Genomic DNA, 18,661 nt, shown 5'->3' on the forward strand with positions numbered 1-18,661 from the left:
CCTAGGGAGGGAGGCAGGCTTGAGGGTCCTGCAAGGGTATCCGTGGTGGAGAGGCTTCAAGGTAATAGATTGGATGTTTCAGTATATCCACTGCTGCGTAGATGCGGAAGTGACGCAAGGGCACAAGGACGCGTCTCATGCGCCGGAAATGATGCCGGGGCGGGTTTGGTTGCGGAAGTGGAGGCTGCCGGGCGAAGTGCAGAGGGCGGGGCACGCGGGGTCACTTCCGCTTCCGGTCCGCCGCCACCTTCGGTTGCTTCCCGTCCACTCGGAGGCTCCCCTCCCCCGCCCGGCTCTCCGCGCCCCTCCCGGGCGCCGGGGCGGCGGGGCCGTCGCCGTGCGGCCCTCCGTGCGTCTGTGCGTGCGCACGTGCGCACTTCTGCATCCCGCAGCCCGGCGCGCGCCCGGCGACACCGAGGCCGAGCCGGGGCAGGGGTCTGACCGTCATGACCCCCGGGAGCCCGGTGTAAGCGGGCCGAGGTGAGCGAGGGGCGCAATGCTGGCCTCCGTCGCGGCAAGTCCGGTGTTCCGACCTGGGCAGTGGCGCGCGCGGGTCCAGCCAGACTCGGAGCCGGTGTTCCAGCCGCTGATGGCTTGTGGCTGCTTTTGTACCGCTGTGCCCGGGTCGGGGTTGCCTGCCGGTGTGTGTCTTTTTTTGGGATTGTCAGTGTCTCCGTCTCGCGTGGCCCTGTTTGTGTTGCTCTGCCTCTGTGTTTCGGTGTTTGTACAAAAAGGTTTGGAGGTCCGAGTGCTGTGTGTTTGTGTCCTGGATCGTTCCGTGTTCCTGTCAGGATGCAGTTCTTGTCTTTTCTGGGTTTCTGTGTCTTCATTTCCCCAGACTCGTTTCCCTCTAGTGCATATTTCTCTCCCGTTCTTGCTATCGTCCCCAGGTACTAAATTCCTTCCTAGGAACCTATTGCTTTGGTTTAGAATGTGCCTCCCAGGTTTTTGAGTCTCTGGTGTTCTGGTAGGAGCTCTGGCTGTGGAATCCAGAGCCCCCGCTGCTTTCCTCGGTCTTGAGACTTCAGTTTTCTAGCCTTCTAAACGGAAGCATTCATAGTTCCTGCACCACAGGGTCTCTGCGCATTAATTGAGTCGGTGCTGGTAAAGTGCCTAACAATGTCTGGCCTGGAGTTAAGCATGTGATTACTATTATTAGAGGTTTTATTTCGCTTAGTATTTGATACCAGGTTTTTGAGTTCCCCTTGGGAGAATTTCGCTATATTGTTTGCACTGCTTAATAAGCAATTCTAAATTAATCAAATGTGGAAAATTGACTCATTTTCAGCAGCATTTGTGAGATCTAGTATGTTTTTTGAACATGCTTGGAGTAGGTAGTTGGTGTTAGGATAGTGCATCTTTATATGCCACCCTTTTGGAAATGTCTTTTTCTGATAATTATAGCAGCCAGGGGTACTGAGCGCCTACTATCTGTGGGGCACAGATCCAAGTCTTTTATGTACCCATCTTATTTAATCAGCAAGCTTGCCGGCTAGCACCCCTCCCTTTGTTACACAGTTAGGTGAACTGAGTCACAGGTTTGTTTTGCTGGTTGCTTATGTGGCCGGGATTTGAGTGTAAATTTTGTGTTCTTTTAAATTATATCTCCTGCCGCCCCGACCCTCCAGATCAGAGTGTGTGTGTGTGTGTGTGTGTGTGTGTTTTGTTTTAGGGTCCCTGCCTTTCTGATCTCCTGCCTTGCTGTCTTCCCCATGATTCTGTATTGCTTTTTTTTTTGCCTGAGTTTTTGTGTGCCTCTTTCCTTCTCTCCCTCCCTCTTACCCCTCTCTTTCATGTGTGTCACATCTGTTTGTCTTCTGGTGTCTGTTCAGACCTGATTTGGGACCCTGCTACTTTCTTTTCCCCTTTGCCTAGTTATACCTGTTAGCAGGTACTCCATTCTCTGGCCTGAGTTCAAGGTAAAGAGCAGCCTCTCCCATTCACCTATGTCTTCCTTCAGGTTGGATCATGGTAGGGCTCAGTAAATCTCCCTCCATGGCTTGTTGGAGAGGCATAGACTGTTGATCGGAGTCTACTCTGGACCCAGGCTGCTCCAGTTGTGAGGTGTGTGTCCCTGGGCAAGGTGCTAATGGAGGACCTCCTGTGTAAAGTGACTTTGAGTCATGGATTTGTAAGAATTAATTGAGTTGATAGCTTAAAGGACTTAATGGGTGCCTAGAAGGTTGTGGAAGTGCTTGTTAATATTATCTAGATTTCTGCCCTTGATGCTTTCTGTTAGCTGGTCACAGCACAGGTTAATTTATTTAGGTTAATTTAAAAGCATGCGTTTAATGGCACATACCTTTAACCCAGCACTTGGGAGGGAGGGACACGTGGATTTATCTCTTCAACTTCCAGGATAGTCAAGGCCTTGTAGAGAGATGTGTCACTGATCCCCCCTCCCCCCAAATAGGAGTTTATAGAGGTAAAGTAGGTTTGATAGTTGAGTCTGCTTTGATATTTATGATGTGACCTTGGCCAAGTTATTTAACTTCCATGAGGCCATTGTCTGCATTCAGTGTTAAATGAGACAATATGTGCCTCGTGCATAGCACAGTTGGTGTCCATTAGTGGGGACTCCTACATTTCTTATCTCTCTGCTCTCTTGAGCTTCCCTCCCTACCCTCAGGACAACTAGTCCCTGGGCATCTCCCAGCCTCCCACTACCTTGCGCTGTCTTTCTGTCTCCCTACCATTTTTTAAGTCCCATCATTGGCCTCTTTTGCTATGACTCCTGTCCCAGGGTTGTTTGCTTCTTTCTCCATTTCCTTCCTGCACTGTTGTTCGAGTGGTTTTTCCCAGTCAGCTTCTGTGCAGGGAAAACCAGTATTGTTTCCACCACTGTGGGTCTTAGGTCAACCATAGTTTCAGAATCAAGACAAATAGCTCTAAAATCACAAGAATCCACTCACAGGAGCATCTCTGGGAACAGTGACAAAGGCATTTGAGTTCGTATAAGTAGCACCCTAGGGATGTGTGGCAAGTCTGGTGAGGAAGGAGGAAAAGTTTGTTAGCAGGACAGGACAGGGTATCCCCCTGAGAGCTGGCTGGCCTCTATTGAAACCTGTTTGGTAGACATGCAGCACTTCATTTTGTCCCAGAGAAGTCTAAGGTCTAAAGGATAAGGCCTGTCCTGTTAAGATGGTGTCTGACCTACCACTACATGTTTTGTTTTAGCTGGTCTGGGGCCCCAGGCAGGAAGAAGCTAGGCCTGTTTGAGGAACTGAAAGAAGGATGGGCTAACTTTAAGATAGAGGTTAACAGGGGAGGGAAGCTTCTCAGCCACTTAGCATTGTCCCTTTCCCTCAAGGGTGGTGGGAAACCTGCAGAAGGGGAGACCAAGGCAGCTTGGGTGCTGGTTGGCTCCACATCTCCTTTGTGTGTCCAAAGCTTCTCTCCCCCCCATACCCCCTCAGATGTGGTGATCTACCAGTGTCCATTGCGGTCTCCCTTTGTGAGTCGCGTCATCTCTCCATGCCCCAGGGGGCTGGTGCCCCTTGACACCACTACTGGGCACAATGTCGACATCATCGCTGCGGCGTCAGATGAAGAATATCGTCCACAACTACTCAGAGGCAGAGATCAAGGTCCGGGAGGCCACAAGCAATGATCCCTGGGGCCCATCCAGCTCCCTCATGTCAGAGATTGCTGACCTCACCTACAATGTTGTGGCCTTCTCCGAGATTATGAGCATGATCTGGAAGCGGCTCAACGACCATGGCAAGAATTGGAGGCACGTCTACAAGGTCAGCACCGGGGGTGTGGTCCCTTGGGGCAGTAGGACAGGTGCACAGCAGGGTGTGCCTTGCCTAGCTATCACCCTCTTAAGAGGGGGAACAGTTGAAGACTGTTCTTTTATGTTAAATCTCTTGGGTCAACAGATTTAACATCCCTGGGACTTTGGTTCCTAGTTTTAGAGTCTGATGGTGGTCAAGTATCTTCTGTTAAATTGTGCAGCCTTTGTGAATGGCCGGGTGACATCTTCCTGTGTCTTTCAAGTATCTCTAGATTGCCTACTGTACCTAGTACAATGCAAATGGTGTATACCATAGTGTCATACTGTGTCATTAAGGGAATAGTTAATGACAAGAACGTATATAATTCCGTACAGACAGATTTTTTTCCCTAAACTTTTTTGTTTTCATTTGGTCTTTCTGTGTAGTGCAGGCTGGCCTAGAATTTGTAGTGAACCTTCTGAGTTCTGGGATTGTGTCAGTACCCGGACCTATATATATTGTTCATTTTATTTGTTTGATAGGTTCTTCTGGAGCCTGGGCTAGCTTTGAGCTCTGGAGCTGAGTGTGAGCTCCTGCTCTCTCAGGTGCTTTTTGATTTGTTTGCTGTTGTTGGTCTTTTTTTGGGATGGGGGGTTTCGTCAGTTCTCAGCTTCTGAAAGCTTTGCCCTGCTTTGAGGTGTGCGCTTCCGATCCGCAGAGGGCCCTGGGCTGCGGGCGTGTTGGCTATAGCACAGGAGACTCTCAGGTGCCTTCTCTGTAAGGTTCTGTCAGACTGGCTGATATTGGTTGACCTGTTATGAAAGGCATAATCTTGGGGAAGGTAACAGACTAGTGCCTGCAAGTGTCGCATGTATAGGGTGATGACAGAATGGAGCACAGATGGATTTTGGGTTTTAAATCTAGGGCCTTCACATGCACAGACATTGCTTTATCATTTATATCCTCAGCATTGCATTTTTTACCTGTTTTGAGATAAAGTTTTGCTGAATTGTCATGGCTTGTCTCTGACTTGCTGTGTGGTCTAAGTAGGCCTTGAATTTATGGGCTTCCTCAGTCCCCCGAGCAGCTGGAGTTACAGGCCTACACTTCTGCATTGTGGCAGTGGTTTTTAAGCAAAACTGCTGCTGCTAATATCCTGATGTGCTTGCTTTTCTCTGGTGCAGGAGTTGCTGGGTCAGAGGGCACACAGGGCGTGAACGTTTGGTAAATGTGGTCTGGTTGCATACACGACCCAGGCAAGTACCCAGATTTCAGGCATTTCCTTTTAAAGAAGGAAATGCATCCAGGGCATTACTGAACAAGTTGGTTTCAGGTTTGACCAACACTCTTGGGGAATGGGGGTACTGCTGGTGTCTCCCACACTTGGTTCTCATGTTATGGAAGGAGCTAAGGGCAGGGCTGCGGTCAGCTGGCTGAGTTACAGTGTTGATTGTGGAGCGTCAGTCTGGTTGCTGGACCACCTTCTGTGGGATGGGTGTCTTCTGACTCTGCCCCAGATGGTGAGTGTTAGTACGTGACTCTCTGCTTTGGGGGTTAGGGGGGTAGGGGTTGCTCTATATCTCAGGTCACTGTGAGGCATCTGTACTCATGGCCCCAGTTTAAAGTCTGCACTGCCCTGAACTATATGAGAGACTTCCTGTCAAGGTAGGCTTGTTTCCTTTGCTTCAAGATGAGGAAACAGCAGCATCTACCCATTGAAGCAGAGAACCGAGGACTGTTTCATGCCCATCACAGCACACCAAGATTAGTCCTGACTTGCATGTAACCATTGATTCAGTTTCTTACTGGACTTAGAAGGAAAAGCCAGGTGGCATTTAATCTGCTGGGAACTGGAGAAAAGGTTCAGTGTCACAAGCAAGCTCTTTTAATTACTTATTTACATCCAAAATAATTGTCTCTCCCCTGTCCCTTACTTCCCTCCTTCCCCTCCTTCCCCTTCACCTCTGAGAGGGTGCCTCCAGCATCCCCCCTCCCTGGGGCATCAAGTCTCTAAGGGCATCCTCTCCCACTGAGGCCAGACAAGGCAGTCCTCTGCTACATACGTGCTTAGGAGCCTTAGACCAGCCCGTGTATATTCTTTGGTTGGTGACTTAGTCCCTGGGAGCTCCTGGAGGTCCAGTAACAGTTGACAGTATTGGTCTTTCTATGGGGTTCAATTCTCCTAACTCTTCCATAGGGGTCCCCAACCTCAGTCCAGGGCTAAGCAAACCCTCTCTGAGGGGTAGGGCTGCAGGACTTGAATGGGGATGGATGTATGGGGAAACCAGTCTAGAGTGGCCCTGGAATGCAGATCCCTTCTGTTCAGTGGATGAGATTGTGCTGCCAGGAGCCTAGAACAGTCAGTTGGTGGCCTAGATAGGGCTGGGGAGTTCTGGAGAAAGCTGTTCTAGTGGCTGGAGCTGGTATGTGGATGGGCTTCTGAGGCTGCTTCCTGAGGGAGTGGTAGTCTTGATTCCCAGGTTCGTTTCTGCTTCCAGCCTTACTGGAGGTCCAGACTTGAGGTAGCTCTCAGGCAAGTAGTTGCAGAGGCTGGAAGGTGGAGGATCCTGTATAGCTTCCAGCAGACAGAAAAGACTTCCTGGAAGAGGCTGCCGGGCTGCTCACACATAGCTAACAATCTTTTTTTCTTGAAATGTAGTACTGGCTGTCTTGGAACTTGCTATATGTATCAGGTTGGCCTCAAACTTGTGCCCCACCATGCCTGGTTTGGGATTTTTTTTTTTTTTAAATGCTGGTTTTTAAGGGACAAAAATCCCCTTTCTAGTCACGGTCTTCTGAGTTCTGACAACATGTCCTTTTTATAGCTATTCTACAGTCAATAGAGCAGTTTTGCTCTTCAGTTCTGATTGTGTGGCCCCGTTGGCAGGGATGTTGGGCATGACTTTGAGTGCCTGCAAAACCATGTGGCTTTGTCGGGGGTCCTGCTTGCTCTGACTCTGGTTTCTCATGCTGTGCTGGGGCTCCTGCTTGTGCATCCCTGCCTCGTGGTACTCTGTGGATCTAGTCAACCTGTGGAGAATATATGCTTTAGGGGCCTGGCACCTGTAATCCACCACTCTGACATATGTTCTCAGAGGATACAAGTCTCAGTTTCATTCCAGTCTTTATTTTATGTTAACTAGAAGTCAGCTGAGAGCAGGCTCTGGATCAATGCTGTGCACTACCTGCTTTGCAGGTAAAGTTTTATTGGAACACAGCGTGGCCCCTGAAGCCACCACTCTGGAGTAGTTGGTCAGAGACTGTGCTTTGTGAAAATGGAGGTGTATGTGTCCAGAGATAGAGGAAGATGCTAGCTGTGTGTTAAGTGTTCACTGTGATGTCGGAGTGCTGAAGCACAAGTGTCTAACCTGCTGAGTTGTGGGATTGTGCACCCTTCTAAAGACTCCTCTCAGAGGCTTCCCCAGGACTTCCCTTTCCCCAGGGCACTCTGAATGTCTGTGAAGTCCCTTGGAGAGCTCCTTAGGTATGGTCCGGTGGTGTGCTCTTTGGGGTCTCTTGCTCTGCTTGCATTGCCTGGGGCAGTGATCTCTGCTTCTCTGTGTTGTTGCGTGTAGCAGTTGTGTTACGGATACTCTGTCTGACACACTATATTGTTGGTTAGCCCCAGTGCATTTACAGCAGTTTTCGTGTGCGTGGCACTGTGCCTCGGTATTTATTTGAGCAGTTTCCTGCTTCATAGTCTTAGCGGCAGTTCCAAAGTCCAGAGAGCTACAAGAATGAAAGTGTCTCATAACCATCCAGCACAAAGTACGCCATTCACCAAGGTGAAGTAATTTATATGCTATGCTCCTGTCCTGTGTTGCATGGCTGTTGGCAAAATTCCCTTCTGATTGGATTCTCAGGTGTGTCCCTGTGCAGTGTCTTCCTTGTTTCAATCTGGAAGATTCTGGATTCCAAAACGTAAGGGCCTCCGGCCTGCCTCTCTGCCTTTCCCTCTTGGGGTGTAACCATGCATAGAAATATTTCTCTCCTGAGAGTAAACACTGCCATGGCCAGCTGGGGACTAATCAGATGTAAACGCTTGTCAGCAAACCTTTCCAAAGGAGGGTGGTGGCATATCCCTGTAACCCCAGTTCTCAGGCTGAGGCTGAGGCTGAAGAACTGTGTTTTGAGGAGAGGGATCTGTATAGGAAGTCGCTGTCTCTGTCCTGTCCTGCCCTCCCCATTACAGAACTTCAATGGGCTATAGCAGTGTTTTATAGCACATTTCGCTGTGTAGATAGTGCTTAGCTCCCCTGGCTGCCTCTGTCACATTTCTTCTCATTCCATTCTGTGCCCGGGAAGTTTGAGTTTTGGGGGAGCTCTATGGAGTCTTTGTAGTCATTGCATAAACCTGAGGTGTGCTTTTCTCCCTGGATAGTGACTAAGCCTTTTTCAGATTCTTTCAGGGACCATGACCATGACCAGGATGTTGCTCTGGAAACAGACCTTGAGTTAGAGCTTTCCTTGGGTTGGTTATCTGTTTCATTTGTTTAAGATTTATTTAATTGTACTTCGATGTGTATAATTGTTTGCCTGTATCTATGTGTGTGGACTGCTTGCTTATGTGCCTAGTGTCCACAGAGGTTAGAAGAGGGTGTTAGACCCCGGGACTAGACTATATTTGGTTGTGAGTCACCTTGTCAGTGCTGGGAATGGAACTGGCGTTGTCTGCAAGAGCAACAAGTACTTTTAACCACTGAGCTATCTCTCTGGCCCCTGGCTATAGTCACTATTTTTTTTTCCTTAAGTACTTTAATTTCATCTTGCTGAAATTGGAATTTGTTTGCATATTATAAAATAGAGATACCCAAGGATGCCATTGAGCTGTAGTGTGTTTGCTCTGATCTGTCGCTCCTGATGTTGTAGTGGCTGGCTTGGCTTGGCTTGGCTTGGGTGCTTATCCCTCCTGAGAGAACCTGGGCCTAGCAGGCTCCTATATCGTCTCATTCCTTTAGCATCAAGCCATCTCTTCATGCTTAAGACTTCCTGCACTTTGATTTGGCACAGATTTTGCCTTTGGGATGTGGGGTGTGTTTTGTGATGCTACATGATGCCCCGATTGGCTACTTTAGTGGTTGCCATCTTGTCTTCTGTGTTAATTGTTCCTGAAGTACTTAGAGTGCATGCACAGCAGTCAGCGTTTTTGGGGTGAGCAGTCCATTGGCATCTGGTAAATTTGGTGCTGGTAGCCACAGCTCTGGCTGGTAGATGAATTTTTCTTTGACCCTACTGGATGCCTCTGACTTACACTTATCCCCTGGCAACCCCTGGTCTCCTCTGTTTATCGGAATTGGTCTCTTCCGGATGTCTCATATCCACGGGGGCACACGTTGTGTGGCCTTTGTCCTGGCCTCTCTCACCAAGCACAGTGTATGGCTCATGGTAGCCTGTGTCCCCACTTTTCTCCTTTTTAGGTCCATTCCGCATTCTACTGGGTAGACAGACAGTAGATTGTGAGATTTGAATGTGGGCAGCTGCCCCGGGCCCAAATGCTTCCTCAGCCTCTAGCCTCTTTTCCAGTGGAGTTCAGTGTCAGTGACTGGTGTACCTGCACTTTGCAGGCCATGACGTTGATGGAGTACCTCATCAAGACTGGCTCTGAGCGTGTATCACAACAGTGCAAAGAGAACATGTATGCTGTGCAGACGCTGAAGGACTTCCAGTATGTGGACCGTGATGGCAAGGACCAGGGTGTGAATGTGCGGGAGAAGGCCAAGCAGCTGGTGGCTTTGCTGCGTGATGAGGATCGGCTTCGGGAGGAGCGCGCCCACGCGCTCAAGACCAAGGAGAAACTGGCACAGACTGCCACGGGTGAGGTTTCTCTCCCACTCCTGGAAGTCCCAGACAGCTAGGCTCTGTCCTCTGTTTCTATCTGTGGGCCCATTCCAGCTGATCACCCTTCTTCTCCCTTGCCTTGTGTGATGGATGGCCTTAGACTCTAGAGATTTCATTTAGCTTGCCTAAAATTTTGCTGAATGCCTCCCTTGGGCCTAAGAATCTCCAGACCTGAGGGCAGCCAGCAGAGTCCCTGACTTCTGTCTTGGTTTTTGGAGTGTCCAGGAAGGTATGCCCACATCTTGTTAGATTGCTTGGGGTTTGCAACTCCCCAGGTTCAGGGTTAGGTCAGCCCCTGATGGGGACATGTGTGCTCGCTCCTGATGGAGCTGCTAGTCTGGCCTTCTGTAGACTGTCCCTCTAGCTAAAGGATAGATAGTAGTGTAAAGTCCCAGAGGAGGCCAGCACCGTGGCTGACAGGACGGCCTGTGAGTCTACTTTTTGAAGTCAGAGAATGTTGTAAATGGTGAATTCAAGATTAGTGGGTGCTGATGAGCATTTAAAAAGAAATGAAAGTGGCATAAAGAGAGAGTGCGTCTCATGTCTTAAGTCTGTGTGATCTGTCTAGTAGCATGTTCAGTGGCAGGTGTGGGAGTCCTTCCTGGATTATATAGAGGTTTCATTTTTTCATGCAGAGGGACCTTGGCTTGGCAGGGAGAGTGGGAAGAGTGTTAGATAGGGAGATTATAGGAGGACAGTTGGGAGCACTGAGTTTGCAAGTGGTTGTGGGGATGGTGAGACAGTGCTGGGGGTGAGCGGGATTGGACCCTCCAGGGCAGATGGAACCAAAAGTCTGCGACCTTGGTTCTAACGGGAGGCCTTCCGTCTGATGCATCAAGTTTGGGTCAGAGATATGAGGACACTGTGGGACGTGCTCAGGTGGAGCTTAAAGCAGGGAACATAGTAGAGGGGAGGAACCTGGGGGCGTCCAGGAGTGACCCACCAGGGGAAGAGTGGAAGCTCTAATACAGGATTGGGCTGGGCCGAGGAGGGATGTCCGTAGCAAGGAACATGGCCTGGTTGGCTTCGTGGAAAGCGTGTGGTATGCATGCACATGTGTGTATGCGGTGTGCGTGTGAACAAATGGCTGTGCACTTGCAGCCACGTGTACGGTGGCCCAGCGCTGACTGCTTTACACATTGTTCTTTTTGATGCACGGTCTTAGTCAAATCCTGAGCTCACCAAGTCAAGCCTTGAGCCAGCTTGCTCTGGCCAGTCTGTGTCTCCATAGGCTGGAATTACTAGTGAACTAACTGTTCAGTCTACCTCATAGTTAGGTGTGTCCTGGGGATCTGAACTCTGGTTTTCATGCTTGGGCAGCAAGTGTGTTAAACCACTAGGCCATCTTCCTAGTTTCTCTGAGGAGGACTTCTTAGTTGTTAGACATGGCCAAACTCCAGAGAGGCCAGATATTTGAGTGCCTTGAGCTTTGTTGATCCAGGAGCCCGAGGCACATACATCACCTGCTCCACACACAGATAAGCATGGGTCACATGCTTCCCATGCTCCCGTCATGGGCTCTGAAATTGGAATTGATTTTGTTGTTGTTGCTGCTGCTTGTTTTTTCCTTTTTTGGAACAGGGTTTCTCTGTGTAGCCTTGGCTGTTCTGGAACTCATTCTGTAGACCAGGCTGGACTCAAACTCAGAGATCTGCCTGCCTCTGTCCCCTGAGTGCTGGGATCAAAGGTGTGTGCCATCACTGCCTGGCTTAAATTGGAATTTCTTTACAATTTTTGTATGTCTTGACATGTTCTTTCATTTTCTTTCTCAACTATTTAAAGTACCAGCTTTGGTCATGGGCCATGTTCGCCTGACCCATGTCCCAGAGCAAACGCTCGGAGAGAGGAAGGTTTCCACAGGAGTTGGGGAGGGTTGCAAAGGGCTGGAAGCCACAGGGAGCCTGAAGCTGGGTGGTTGGGTTGAAGTTCTTGTGTTGTTGGTGGCTGCCCATTGCCTCATGAGGTCTGCAGTGGGGCCTTAAGGTGTGCACAGTGTAGGTTTGCCAGTGGGGTGTGGGTTGTGCCTCCTGAGGGTGTTCCAGGATCCATCTTAGGGTAAAAGGGATGTGGGGGCAGGAGCAGACAGCGTCTTAGAGTGTGGGTCTTCTCTGGATCACTGCTGGAGCAGTGGTTAGAGACCTGCCCTCCGTCAGGGAATGGAGCCACTATGGATGGAGCCTGCAGACACCAGGGCATGGTGCCAGGACTGAAGGAGGAGATGAGAAGAGGCAGACTGTAGGAACTGGTCTCGAGCCTCCTCTTGGGAGCACACCATCAACCTCTCTCCCACCTTCTGTTGGCCCCGGAGCCAGGCTCTTGACCTTAATGTGGCCTTCCCCGTCTCCATGCCCTTCTCCTGATGCCAGAGGCTCATGCTCACCTCGTTGGTCTCCACAGTCTGGACAGACATTGCCTCCCTCTTAAATCCAGCTGTCCCTGCCAGGGCTTCAGTTCTGCCTACAAACGGGGGCCCTTGACTGCTCTGTTGGGAACTCTCCTAGCCTGGGAAACTAGGGAGGGTCCCTCTGGAGGCCCAAACCTGTTGGTTGTCCTTCAGACCCTGGTCTTCCCTTATCAGTAGCTTGCAGTTCTGAGGGTGGGGCTGGCCTTTGCCCCTCCCTGGACTCTGGCTACATAACTTTTTCTCCCAGTTTTGCCCTCAAAGGCCTTTTGCGGGGGAAGGGGAGCTGTGCTGGGATTTGGGCTGCAGCCCACATCTGGCTGTGGGTTCTCATCTTTTGGTCTTTAGTCCATCTGTGTCTTAATGTCTTCCTGTTTCCAGCTTCCTCAGCAGCTGTGGGCTCTGGACCACCTCCCGAGGCGGAGCAGGCATGGCCACAGAGCAGCGGGGAGGAGGAGTTGCAGCTCCAGCTGGCCCTGGCTATGAGCAAGGAGGAGGCTGACCAGGTACGGGGCACTGTGGGGGAGAGGGCTGATTTCTGTTCTGCCATCCTGTCCTCATGCCTCTCCTGCCTCACTCTCCTGCTGTCTCTCTCTGTTCGGGGGCTCCCTCCATCTTAGCTTTTCCCTCCTGGGAAGCTGACCTGCGCTTTGACAGTCAGGCACACAGCTTCTTTCTTTCTCTGCCCACCTTTACAGATTTGGGAGAACCAGTGTCTCCTTCCCTGATCTCGCTCAGCCTGGCCCTGTGCCCCCTTTTGGCCTGCCTCTCTGCCTGTTACTCTGGCTCTGGCTTCTCCTGCCTTGTCCCTCATACTTTCTCTCCACCAGCCCCCGTCCTGCGGCCCCGAGGATGACGTCCAGCTCCAGCTGGCCCTTAGTTTGAGCCGAGAGGAGCACGATAAGGTCAGAGTGGCCTCCCCTTCCCCCCTAGGGCTTTCCTTACACCTTGCTCAGGTCCGTGGGTCCTTACTCCTTGCCCCTTCCTGACTGCCTCCCCTGAGTACAGGTGTATTTTACTCACTTTCAGTTCAGCGTCTTTAGCCAGGGTGGACACCAGGACATTGGATAGGTCTGCTGTAGCTGTCTGGGAGTCTAAGTGTCACTAGTAGCACCTCAGCAGTAGGCCAAGATGAAAGGGCCTCCTCCTCCTCTTCCTCGGTCCCACTGCTTCCCAGCTTCCTAAGCTGTTTTCACAACCAGGTTTAGCCATTCCTTTCATAGCATCCTGCACACAATCAAATCCCCTTCCCTCCAGACCACAGCTCCACTGCCTCCTGCCCCACCTTTGACCCAGGTGTCACATTCCCATCCCCATTCCATACATTGTCCACATTCCATTTTAATTATTTTATTTTCGTTTTCAGAGTGGGAGAGAGGGTGGTTGGGATGGGGGCTTTTGGGGTGGGCCAGCTGCCCTCCCATGGCCCATGTTCTGACCCTACCTGTCTGGCTGCTTCTGCTCTCCATAGGAAGAGCGGATCCGTCGTGGGGATGACCTGAGGCTGCAGATGGCAATAGAGGAGAGCAAGAGGGAGACTGGGGGCAAGGAGGAGGTGAGCGCCTGTGTGTTCTGTCCTCTGGCTCACTAGCTCCTGCCATGCCACCTGTGGTCAGAGGAGCGTCCATGTAGACCGAGTGCTAAGTCAGAGGGCCCAGGACCTAGCAGCAGCCTGACTAGCTGCAGCAGGACTCGGGCTCATCTGCCCATGCTGTTTGCCAGATGCCTTCCACAGACCCTGCCTCTGCTAGACACTAAGGGTTGGTGGTCCTTGCCTGAGTCTTCCCTGACCAAGGCAGAGAATAGTCGGTCTGTCACTCTCGTGCTCACAGCTGACCTTGGTAGGCCCTGCTAGATTCTTGGGCATGCACACTTGCTTTCTCATGGTTCAGTGTGCAGATAGGCTGAGGCCAGGCAGCCTTCCAGATCTTTCTGTCAGGACCCTGGCTGAGCACCTGGCCCTGAGCCTGTAGCAGCAGTGGCGGCGGTGGCGTTGTAGGATCATTGTAGCTGCTCTGACTGAGTGCCGTCATAATTGGCATACCCTGAGCCTAGCCTGCTTCCAGATTGGGGTCATAAGGAGCAGGTGTCTTTCTATCTTTCTTTTTCTCATGTAGCCCAGGCTGGCCTTTGAATTCTGTGTAACTGGGCTGACCTTGGACTTTTTCTTCTCTGCCCCCGGGGGCTGGGATTTATGTGCATGTGCTACCGTGCATGATTTTACTCATGGCTGGGGATTGGATCCAGGGCTTTCTCATCCTAGGCAAGTATTCTACCACCTCCAGCCCCAGCCCCGATGTGACTTTCTTGTCACTGTGGCTGCTCGGGCTGGACTTATGCCTGGGAGGTCCTACATCTGGCTGTGGGAGACTCATTTGTTACTGCTCCTGGCCTTTACACTCTGAGTGTAAGTGTGGCCACTTAGGGAAGACCTGGTTGTTCTGTCTCTCAGAATGTTTGCTTCATGGGTATCAGTGGCTGTGTGTGCGTGGGTGTGTGTGTGTGCGTGCGCACACGAGTGCTCATGTGCACCTCTATAGGTTATCTCCACTGTCACGTCAGAGCTTTGGTTTGCTGCTTTTATGTGCCTGCCCTCAGAACACCAGGGCATTGCTTAAGTGTCTGCATATGGATCTGCAGCCATAGGCAGGCAGCATTGCATGGACACTGCAGGGTAGTGATGTAGCATCGGGAGGTGATTGGAGTAACCTGTGGGAGCTCAGGGAAGGGCTTGCTGTGGTGAGGGTTGGGCTAGATCAACTAAAAAATCCAGCCAAAGCACATAGTGGGTGAAGGAAGGCCTTACAGTTTTGCTGGTCGCAGGGAGGAGAGCTTTACCTCTGTCTTCACTCAGAGAACCCAGGGGTTGTTGTACAGGGAATAGACAAGGGCCAGAAAATGAGTAGGTAAATCAGGGCCTTCTGGAGGAAGACCTAGGTGGGGAGTGGCTGAATAGGAAAATGGGGAGAATAGAGGTAGGCAGAGTGGGGTTGATGAGAGGTGGGTGGCGTCCTGACTGTCTCTAGTTCTCGCCTCATATCCCTTCTCTTCTCTTTCCTACAGTCATCTCTTATGGATCTTGCTGACGTCTTCACAACCCCAGCCCCTCCACAGGCCTCAGACCCTTGGGGGGGCCCGGCATCTGTGCCTACTGCTGTCCCTGTGGCTGCTGCTGCCTCAGACCCTTGGGGGGGACCTGCTGTCCCTCCAGCTGCTGATCCTTGGGGTGGTGCAGCCCCCACGCCAGCCTCCGGGGATCCTTGGAGGCCTGCAGCCCCTACAGGGCCCTCTGTTGACCCTTGGGGTGGGACCCCAGCTCCTGCAGCTGGAGAGGGGCCCACATCTGACCCGTGGGGAAGCACTGATGGTGAGCACCACCATATGCTGCTTTGATGCCCCGGGGGCCTAGCCATCTCTTGAAGGCCTTGGGCAGAGTAGGGGGTCGTGAGATGGCCAAGGCAGAGGGAGGGGCCTTGGGCATCTGGCTATGTGAAGCTGAGTAAGGAGGGCTGTAGAGGGGTAAGTGGCGGGAATTTGAGAATGCTTTTGAGAGCTGGTATGGGTGGGCCCAGCCTGCCCCTTGACTGGCTGAGTAATGCTAACATGTTTGTAGGTAGAAGGAGCTGAGAGTGGAGCTAGTCGTTTGGGTGGTTTTGGGCCACCACAGGTTGAGAGGCAGCAGCTATCCAAGCAGGAGGGGCTACTAATTCATATATCTCTTTTCTCATCTAGGTGGGGCCCCTGCCAGTGGACCCCCATCTTCTGACCCCTGGGCACCTGCCCCAGCTTTCTCAGACCCTTGGGGAGGTTCACCTGCAAAGCCCAGCAGCAATGGCACTGCAGGTACGGGCTGCCCTGTGCCGGGGGCGGGTGGCAGTCCCGATGTTCGTGTTGAGTTTATCTGGGTCCTGAGGGTGGAGGAGGTTGAGGTGGAGTCCCTAGGCAGCTGCTGAGCTCAACATCCTGGCCTCCACAGCAGTTGGGGGCTTTGACACTGAGCCCGATGAGTTCTCAGACTTCGACCGACTCCGCACTGCCCTGCCAACCTCTGGGAGCAGCACAGGTGAGTCACCCCTCCTCCTGACCCCCTGGGAACCCCAACCTCGGTTGCTCTTGTCTCTGCCTTGTTCCAGGTGGTGCCTGCTGTACTTGAGGGTGTAGAATACACATGATAGAGTGAGTCAGATCAGCCACCCTTCTTCACGGGGAGATGTGTAACTATGGACATCCTATCCACATGCTCCCGTCTGACCTCTTTCTGCTTCTGGATCATTTATTGAATGGGGATAGGAATTGGAGAAATTTGGGCACCCTCTTGGGGCGGGTGCTGTGGGCTGCCTTCTGTTTAACTGTGTGTCTCTGAGGCCCTGCCTTGACTGTAGACTGTAGGTCTGTGCATCTGGACTGCAAGTGCTCCAAGTGTGGGCCTACGTCTCCCTGTTAGTGCCTTACCCATAGCCACACTCAGGCCTGCTTACCTCTGGTCACTTCTTCTTTGAGATGGGATATTGCTAGTTGTCCAGGCTGTCATTCAGCTTGTCATCCTTCTGCCTTGGTTCTGTGTCTGGAAGTAGAGGTGCATCCCCCATACTCCGCCATATGTTTTCTTGTTATACTGGGACTGAACCCTAGCTGTTCCTTACCATTGAGCTACAGCCCCAGCTTTTCCCATGTTTTTTGTTTTTTGTTTTGGGGACAGGATCTTGCTATATTCTGTAGCTCAGGCTGGCCTTGAATGAATGTGTGATACTCTTATCTATGTCCCAAATGTTGGGGTTATATGTTTGTACCCCTGGGCTTTGCTTTATTTTCCTGATTCAATGAGCAGGCTTCCAATGATGTGCTGGTTGTGGTGTAGAGATGTGTTTCCATTGGTTAATTCCTAGAGGGAAAAAGTTTGTCCTCCAGCCCTTGAGTGTCATGAACTATCCCAGGGTTATGGGTGTCTGCCTGGTTTCTGTGCTATAAAACTCCATATGCAGCTGGAGTATTCTTTTGGGGGAAGTGCTCTTCTGAGACTGGAGGTGTCCTATAGGTAGTCCTGTCCTGCCCTCAGAGACTGCTTGGGGAACCTGGAACCGTCACTGTGGGTTATCCTGACACCTTGATTCTATCATTCTCTCTGTACTTCTTTACCACAATAAGATCCTTACAATTTTTAGTCTAGGCTCAGCTCAGCCTGCCCCTTCCTGAGACATCACCCTGCCTTTCCCACTTCCCCCTAACTCAGGTGGGCCTGCTAGTCCATCTGAGCACTGTCCTCGCCTTTTCCAGGGGAATTGGAGTTGCTCGCAGGGGAGGTTCCTGCTCGCAGCCCCGGGGCATTCGACATGAGTGGGGTTGGGGGATCTCTGGCTGAGTCTGTGGGGAGTCCCCCTCCTGCTGCAACCCCAACTCCTACCCCGCCAACACGGAAGACTCCGGAGTCATTCCTAGGCCCTAATGCAGCCCTTGTGGACTTGGACTCACTGGTGAGCCGACCAGGCCCTACACCGCCAGGAGCCAAGGCTTCCAACCCATTCCTTCCAAGTGGTGAGTGTGGAATGTGGGACTCTTGTGTCTTTGGTTTCTTTTTTCGGTCCCTACAGAGTAGATGTCTCAGGGAGCAGGCATGTTTCTCTCCATCTGGGTGTGTATCCATGGCATGGACACTGGGCAGACAAGCACTTGCTGACTGCTTTTTTCTCTTTGCAGGAGCTCCGGCCACCGGCCCCTCCGTCACCAATCCTTTCCAGCCAGCACCCCCTGCAACGCTCACCCTGAACCAACTCCGTCTCAGTCCTGTGCCCCCAGTTCCTGGAGCGCCACCCACCTACATCTCTCCTCTTGGTGGAGGCCCTGGCCTGCCCCCCATGATGCCCCCGGGTCCCCCAGCCCCCAACACTAACCCCTTCCTCCTATAATCCAGGGTAGGAGGGAGGCCTGGTTCAGCTGGCTTCCCCAATTTCTGCTCCCTGGGAGATCAGTGTTGTGAGTGCATGTGAAATGGGGGGGGGGCTCCCTCACCCCCAGTGCCCTTCCCTCTCCTGGGGCCCACTCACACTACAACCTCTTCCCAAGTCTCCAACCCACCTCCCCTTGAGAAAAACTGGACATGGGGATGGGGAGGGGAGCCGGCCAGAGGAGGACCCTTTTCTGTGGCATTAGATGGGGGAGGGACAGCTGGGGTTCCCCCACCCATCCCACCTCCCTCTAAACTGACAACCCCCAATCAGTGTTTGAGCCTCCTCGTTCCCTTGGCACCCCTGGTGAATCCTTGGTGATGATTTTGGCAACTTCGGGAATAAATGGCAATTCTCATGGATGTGGCTCCCCCAAATTCCCGTCCACTGTTCACGTGTCCCTGAGAAGCCCCTCTTCCAGGGAAGACTCGGTTTGGTTGGAGTCACTTTTGACATCAATTGGGAACAAATCTTTCTGAAGCATTGAATTCCCTGATTGAGTTCCTGGAGCTGGGCCGAGCTCGTGGTTGCCCTGAGTCCTGGCACTACTGAGGCCTGCACAGGCATCACTGGTTCATCCCAGCATGCTTTGGAAGCCTTGTTAGCCTCTGCTGTCTAAACCCCGCAGGCCACCAGAGGGCATCTCTGGCCATTGCTATGTTTTTATCACGGGATAACTATGTCTGACTCCTCGGGTGGCCTGCGTGGGTAGGAGCTTCTGTCAGCCTGCATATACAGATGGGCGTTGGCCATCATTGCGGTGC

General features: G+C 51.8%; 1 protein-coding gene across 7 annotated transcripts; it reads left to right on the forward strand.

Annotated features, from left to right (window-relative positions):
* The first annotated feature begins 220 nt into the window (after window positions 1–220).
* Epn1 (epsin 1) lies at window positions 221–18,259 on the forward strand. 7 transcript variants are annotated; one of them, XM_032894524.1, is made up of 12 exons: window positions 221–480; window positions 1,961–2,064; window positions 3,417–3,746; window positions 9,281–9,530; window positions 12,337–12,461; window positions 12,786–12,860; window positions 13,427–13,510; window positions 15,019–15,322; window positions 15,688–15,798; window positions 15,932–16,018; window positions 17,230–17,487; window positions 17,650–18,259. In XM_032894524.1, the coding sequence occupies exons 3-12, from the start codon at window positions 3,519–3,521 to the stop codon at window positions 17,856–17,858; spliced, it is 1,731 nt and encodes a 576-aa protein (XP_032750415.1). In that variant the 5' UTR covers window positions 221–480; window positions 1,961–2,064; window positions 3,417–3,518; the 3' UTR covers window positions 17,859–18,259. The 7 variants fall into 7 exon arrangements, with proteins under 7 accessions (XP_032750415.1, XP_032750419.1, XP_032750421.1 ...); XM_032894528.1 differs by having other exon boundaries at window positions 15,935–16,018; XM_032894525.1 differs by lacking the exon at window positions 221–480 and adding an exon at window positions 498–641.
* The last annotated feature ends 402 nt before the right edge of the window (window positions 18,260–18,661 follow it).

The sequence above is a fragment of the Rattus rattus genome, chromosome 2 (assembly GCF_011064425.1).
Source record: "Rattus rattus isolate New Zealand chromosome 2, Rrattus_CSIRO_v1, whole genome shotgun sequence".
NCBI lineage: Eukaryota > Metazoa > Chordata > Mammalia > Rodentia > Muridae > Rattus > Rattus rattus.

Coding starts and splice junctions, on each gene's coding strand:
- Epn1 (XM_032894524.1), top strand. CDS start 3,519: ATGTCGACATCATCGCTGCGGCGTCAGATGAAGAATATCGTCCACAAC. Junction 9,531..12,336: donor ACTGGCACAGACTGCCACGG/GTGAGGTTTCTC, acceptor TCCTGTTTCCAG/CTTCCTCAGCAGCTGTGGGC. Junction 15,323..15,687: donor CCCGTGGGGAAGCACTGATG/GTGAGCACCACC, acceptor TTTCTCATCTAG/GTGGGGCCCCTGCCAGTGGA.